The sequence below is a fragment of the Bison bison genome, unplaced genomic scaffold (assembly GCF_000754665.1).
Source record: "Bison bison bison isolate TAMUID 2011002044 unplaced genomic scaffold, Bison_UMD1.0 scf7180017864063, whole genome shotgun sequence".
Lineage (NCBI taxonomy): Eukaryota > Metazoa > Chordata > Mammalia > Artiodactyla > Bovidae > Bison > Bison bison.
Genome location: NW_011494635.1, coordinates 14,990,506 through 14,997,667, shown reverse-complemented (window position 1 = coordinate 14,997,667; position 7,162 = coordinate 14,990,506). Strand labels below are relative to the sequence as shown.

The 7,162-nt window shown below is 45.5% G+C and overlaps 1 protein-coding gene across 1 annotated transcript in view; it reads right to left on the bottom strand.

Moving 5' to 3' along the window:
• Positions 1 to 6,202: 6,202 nt before the first annotated feature.
• Positions 6,203 to 7,162, bottom strand: part of LOC104986089 (tyrosine-protein phosphatase non-receptor type substrate 1-like) — a 10,790-nt gene continuing 9,830 nt past the window's right edge. The window contains exon 2 of the mRNA XM_010836526.1: positions 6,203 to 6,639. Within this exon, the coding sequence (XP_010834828.1) occupies positions 6,218 to 6,639 (422 nt within the window). The 3' untranslated portion in view covers positions 6,203 to 6,217. The remainder of the gene's footprint in view (positions 6,640 to 7,162) is intronic.

Genomic DNA, 7,162 nt, shown 5'->3' with positions numbered 1-7,162 from the left:
TGGCATCACTGACACAATGGACATGGGTTTGGGTAGAGTCCGGGAGTTGGTGATGGACAGGGAGGCCTGACATGCTGCAGTTCATGGGGTTGCAAAGAGTCGGACACAACTGAGCAACTGAACTGAACTGAACATGACCTCTTAGATCACTGAGTTATGAGGAGAAGTGATGCATGTATTTTGTATGTTATTCATTAAGCTGCAAATACCTTTATAGACCAACTTCACTCCTCCCCAGGGATCCACATACTCATGAAGCAATTTGCTCCAACAACCTGTATACTTGAGTGACAGTGATATTCAGATATTCACAATGAACATTTAGTTTATGAAGAAAGTAAAACATTGTTTCAACTCCCTGGGATTTTTTCCAAAGGCACAATGACACAGTTATATTATAACTGTGTTACAATGACATATGTTATATTAGTTACCTAAGGAAGCTGCAATAAATGAACAAAAACTTAGTGACTTAATGATAGTTTTATTGTCTTATAATTCTGGGTGTGAAAGGACCAAAAGCAGTATTACTGGACTAAAATCAAGGAGTCAACTGGGCTACATTTCTCCAGACGCTCTTATCATCGCCTCTGCACATTTTTGACACTGTCTACGTTCTTCTCAGGGTTTCTGTCTTCTTATGACTCCAGTTGTGCTTCCATTGTCACCTGTATGCTAACTTTGGATTTCCTGCCTCTTCTTATAAGATTATATTGGGCTCCCATGTATAAGCAAGCATATTCTCCCATAGCAAGAGCCTTAATCACTTTTGCAAATGTTTTTTTCCATGTAAAGTAAAACATTCACTAGTGAGTGTTAGGACATGGATCTCTTTGGGGGGCTACATTTTGTTTACTTAATCTATAACTTGCTTTAATCGAAGTGTATTGGTTTACAATGCTGTATTAATTTTGCAGCACAAAATGTGACTCAGTTATACATATACATTTGAAATATATTCTTTTCTGTTATTGTTTATCCCAGGATACTGAATATAGTTGTGTGTGCTGTACAGTAGGACCTTGTTCTTTATCCTTTCTATATATAATAGCTTCAGTTCAGGTCAGTTCAGTCGCTCAGTCGTGTCCGACTCTTTGCGACCCCATGAATCACAGCATGCCAGACCTCCCTGTCCATCACCAACTCCCGGAGTTCACTCAGACTCACGTCCATCGAAGAGCTTACCTAACCCCTACACCATTTACCTTGACAACTGCAACTCTGTTCTCTATGTCCTTGAGTCTGTTTCTGTTTCATAGGTAGGTACATTTGTGTGTCTCTCTCTTTTTCTTTTTTTAGGCCACATCGTGTACCTTGAGGTTCTTTGGTCCCCTGCTGCTGCTAAGTCGCTTCAGTCGTGTCCGACTCTGTGTGACTCCGTAGACGTCAGCCCACCAGGCTCTCCTGCCCCTGGGATTCTCCAGGAAAGAACACTGGAGTGGGTTGCCATTTCCTTCTCCAATGCATGAAAGTGAAAAAGTGAAAGTGAAGTCACTCAGTCATGTCCGATTCTTAGCGAACCCATGGACTGCAGCCCACCAGGCTCCTCCATCCATGGGATTTTCCAGGCATGAGTGCCGGAGTGGGGTGCCATTGCCTTCTCCACTTTGGTACCCTACCAGGAATCAATCCCAGACCCCTGCAATGGAATTATGAAATCCTAACCATTGACCATCAGGCAATTCCCTGAGTCATTTTTTGGATTCCACATACAAGTGATATCATATGGTCTTTCTTGTTCTGACTTACTTCACTTAGTATGATAATCACTAGTTTATCTATGCTGTTGCAAATGGCATTATTCTTCATTTTTTACAGCTGAGTAGTATCCCATTGTGTGGATAAAGAAATGGCAACCCACTCCAGTATTCTTGCCTGGAGAATCCTAGGGATGGAGGAGCCTGGTGGGCTGCCGTCTATGGGGTTGCACAGAGTTGGACACGACTGAAGCGACTTAAGCAGCAGCAGCAGCAGTATTCCATTGTATATATGTTCCACATCTTTTCATTCATTCATCTATTGATGGACATGTACTTTGTTTCCTTGTCTTAGCCATTGTGAATAGTACTGCTATGAACATAAGGATATATGTGTCTTTTTGGAGAAAAAGATATATGCCCTGGGGTTGGATTTCTGGTTCATATGATAATTTTAGTTTTATGAGGAACTTCCATAATATTTTCCATAGTGGTCACATCAGTTTACATTCACACCAGTAGTATAGGCGGGCTCCCCTTTTCTCCACATCCTCACTAGCATTTGTTATTTGTACAACTTAAAAAATACATATTTATTTTAAATGGAGGATAATTGCTTTACAATATTGTGATGGTTTTGCTATACATCGATATGAGTCGTACAAATTTTAATGATGGCCATTCTGACCAGTGTGAAGTGGTGCCTCACTGTAGTTTTAATTTGCATTTCTCTAATAATTAGTAATGTTGAGCATCTTTTCATGTGCCTCAGTCATTTGTATTTCTTCTTTGGAAAAATGTCTACTTAGGTCTTCTGCCCATTTTTCAATTGGGTTGTTTGCTTTTTGTTATTTTTGAGTTGTATGAGCTGTTGTATATTTTGGAAATAAAGCCCTTGTCAGCTGCATCATTTAAAAATATTTTCTCCCTTTCTGTAGATTGTCTTTTCATTTTGTTTATGGTTTATGGAGGTCCTCTGTCTTTGGCACATCAGAGCCCACATTAATGGAACATGTATCACATGCCCGGCTCTGCTCTAAGCTCTTGATATGCGTCCCTTACTCAGTCCCAGCAGCTGTTCTGTGAGGGCGGGGCCATCACTGAAGGAAGAGGACACTGAGCGCCAACTTGGGAGGGACTCGTCAGAGGTCCCAGAGTTGGAATAGGAGCCCAGGCAGGGGTGCGGCTCAGGCTCTCAACTGCTGTGCACTGAGCTCAGGGACACCCTAACCCACTCCATCCAGGGCTTCTTAGCCCTCTCCAGTCATCACAGACTCCTGAAAGGTAGTGTGATTACCACCATTTCACAGATGGGGAAACTGAGGACTAGAGGCTCTGTGAGGACCACACGGCCTGGAAGGTCAGCCCCATTGCTCCCTGAGGGGCCGCCCTGTCACCAGGCCATGTGCCCTCAGTACATTCTGCAAACATTACAGGTGAGGAATGGGGACACAGGGAATTGGGTCACAGCCTTGAAATAATACCCCAGTCTGGGTGTCTCTACTCCGTGCTGGTGATTTAGACAGAGCACCTCAAATACTTCCAACTCTCCTGAAAGGAGACAGTGATGATCACTATTTTACAGAAGAGAAAACTGAGGCTGAAAGAAATGAAGGGACTACGTCTTCACCCTTCCCTCCACTATGTCCCAATATTTCCTGTCAGCTCCAAGCTTTCATTTCCATCAGCAGAACAAGCACCCATCCTCAGAACCCCCCACAACAACCACCACTTTCCCCTTTTCTCTCAGATTCTTGACTTCAAGTGACTACAGGGGGCGTGGCCTCTGAGGGCCCAGGCATAGAGACTCCGAAGCCACAAGGGCAGACACAAGCCCCTGACACCTGAGTCTAGAACAGAGACTCTTGCTCATGTGGGGACCCACCACCCTCTAGGGAACACCTCCCCCTCCTCATCCTCAGTCTGCAGAGCCAGGAATGGGCGTGCCCAGTGCTGCTGGGGTTGCAGTGGCCCCTCTGGGCTCTGTCCACATGAACCTTTCCAGACCTGCTCCATAGGAGCCTAGTGAAGGGGCAACATCACAACAAAGGAGGAAATCTCCTGATGCTGCTAAGTGTGCTGAGTGCTGCCATTTAGAAGAGGTTCCGCCCATCCCATCAAGAGACACTGCAGTATCTGTCTGGTCCAGGTTGTAAAGCTAAACTTACCTTCCACAGTGGACTTCTCTTTAGTGCCACTGCTGAAGAACAGAACAATACAAGGATTTCAGAGGACAGAGCTGGAGATTTCCGCCCCCCACTGTGCAGAGAGCAGGGCTGTGAGTCAAAGTGCCTGGGGTTCAATCTTGGCTCCCTTACTCACTAAACAAGTCCCCTCTCTGAGCATCAGTGTCCTCATCCGACACCCTTCTTTCTGAACACTGGTTATAAGGAGTAAATGTCATGAGAAAGGTTCAGTATCTGACAAGCTGATGCTCTCTGACCCCCTCGCCTCCCTCCTTTCTCATCCAGGGAATCATCTGGGCAGGCAGCCTGGAGAAGAGGATGATCCACCTTCCGGGAAGCTGCAGATCTGAGTGGCGGTGGAACCACTTACTACTTGTGACCGAGGTTGAGCAAGGGACCCACCATCTAGGAAGTTAAGTAATAGCTGCAGATGAGGAAAAAACCACCTTCCCTGCTGATGTCTGAAGGTTGAGGAGGCTCAGTGGCTACTATGACTAAGAGGGAAATTTAGCAATATCCACTCAAATTATCATACACGTATCCTTAGTCACCTACAAATTGACACTTGCTTTCTATCTTTACAAGGGTTAAACTATGAGCCACTGTAGCTGCTGACCTTCAACACCTCCTGAAAGAAGATCAGAAAGGAGGCACTCTGTGATCTGGAAAAACCTGGCAGAACAGGCCTTCAGATCCTTAGATATTTTCTGGAGATGATTTTATGAGCCCAGTTCTTGCATCTCCTCATATCTAGAAAAGCATCAAAATCTTTCATGGTGACATCTGTTCCTTGTGACTAGCATAAACCTTCTGCAAAACGCGTGTGCTTGATTGCATGTACTCCCTTCACCAAAAGCACATATATATTGCCCCCACCCCCCAACTTCTTTGGAGCAATCTCTCAGAGCTACCTGAAATGCTGTCTCCCAGGCTATAGTCCTCTTTTTGCTCCAAATAAAACTAAACCCACAACTCTCACATTGTACATTTTTTTTCAGTCGACAGCTGCAACCTAGCAAAGCCACTTCCAGTGGTTACCTCCCCTTTGAGGAGAGTGACAGACAGAAAGATTATCGACCTCAGCACTGTTTCAGTAGCCCAAGGTTAGGAACAACTTAGTGTCCATCAACAGGAAACTGTAAGATGAATGATGCTGTCTCCATATGCTGAGAGTTAGGTAGCTGTTGGAAAACAGGGCAGCTCTAGGTGCTCATATGGAATGAGCGATTTGGAATCATGTGGCTGAAAGTAAGGAGTGGTTTCCAGTCACATCAGGCTCAGAATCTGAATGTGAGGGGCCTTCAGAAACTTTGGGAAAATCATGAAAAGAGCTTATTCCATGATTAATTCAAGGAATTTTTATTCTTCAAATCCTATGTGCCAGGTTCTTCCATGAATTGAGTTCCAGTGCCAGTGTAGGAAGAAGACTCGCTTTGAAATAGATTGGGTTCTGGAAGGATCCCCTCACTGACCATGTGACTGTGGTCAGGGCCCCTATATCTCTTGCTCTCAGGCCCCCATGTGTACGTGGGAGGTTGGGAGGATGGTGTCTAAAGGTCCTTCCTCTGCTGACAGCCCAGGATCCAGAGTTTTGGTCAGAACGCTCTAAATGATCACCGTTGCTACCTCAGTGGGGCTGCTCCTAAGTCACCCACATGAACCTCTTCCCTGGGGAGGGACATTCTGAGATGACCCAGCTCTGCTGGGAGCCTTCAGTGACTGTGTGAGTCAATCCCTGAATCACAGGAGGGTCTTCTTAACAGATTCCCAGGAAACACCCAACCTCTAGGCACCTCCTCCAAGCAGGGCCATCAGAGTAACCACTGAGCCTGTGCTATAGGAATTTCTTCTCAGTGTGATGCTTCTGAAGAGGAAATAGATAAAATTTTCACTCCTTGCCCTAGATGAATCTCTCTTCTTTCAGAGGAAAGAGAACATAAGCTTCATGGAATAAGAGCCCTTTTCTGCTTTGTTCACTTCTGCTTCCACAGCATCTGGACCAGGCCCTGGCTCACAGTAGGTGTTCAGTATGTGTGAATAAAGAGAAGACTCAGCCACATTGAGGTGAGCATTCTATGGAGGCAGGAATGAGGTCTGGACAGTTGATGGAGCAAGGGACTCAGACATTCATCTCTTTTATCCCTGGAACCAAAGGGCTGAATGGAGTGAAAAAGACAAGGGTTGTGGAGCCAGGCAGACTGGGGACTCAGAATTTTCTCACTTTTACCACCAAATAGGCCTCAACTCCCCTGATCTATAGAAGGGAATGAAATCTGATCATGACCCAGATCATGACATAAGCACCCACTGCTGTACATGATTGTGTTTTTTGATTCAAAGGGTGGAAGGCATTCTTGTTGACATGTTATCGGAATACAGGGGACAAAGGCTGTACTCACCACTCACAGTGAGATGAGTGCCTGGTCCAGACTTAAACTCCACGTCACCACGTTCTCCTTTCCGGAACTTCACACAGTGGTAGACACCAGAGTCTGCTGGGGTGATGTTACTGATGCGGATGGAAAAGGCCATGTTGTTTCTCTTTGTGTAATCTGCAATGCTTGTTACTCTGGGGAGAGGAGCTTCTTTTTGACTGTAGATTAACTCCCGACCTGGTCCAGTTCCCCTGAACCACTTGATGGGCCCCACGGGGCTCAGGGAGGTCACGGTGCAGTGCAGAGTGGCCGTCTCTCCTGCTGCAACTGACACTGACCTCTCAGGTTGAATCACCTGCAGCTCCCCTTCACCTGCCACTCCTGGAGGAAAACACAAAGCAGTTATTTATTCATCCTCATGTGATCCTGTATGTTTTCTCACATGTTTATCAACGATTAAGAACAGCTTTCATTGTCTGAATGCGCCATGAATGGGCCTTAAACTCAGCACACTGCATGTGCATTGCATGTAGCTTGCACAATGAGCCTGTAATGTAATACACTAATACAAGAGAGGAACTGAGTCACAGAGGTTAGTGATGTGGCAGCCTTCATTGACTTTGTATTCCATGATCCAGCCTTGAACTCAGCCTTTTGCATGTATGTTGCATGTACATTGCATGTAACCTGCACAATGAGCCTGTTACATGAGATCCTTATACAAGGGAGGAACCGAGGCACAGAGAGGTCAGTGATGTGGCAGAGACTGGATTTGGGCATTAAGCCCTCTCTGGAAGTGTCGTGCTCCACCAAATACTTCTGGCTGTTCACTGTGTGTCCTCAGGGAGTGATGCATTTCTATCCTTTGCATTAGGTGAGACCACATGACCTCTTAGATCACTGA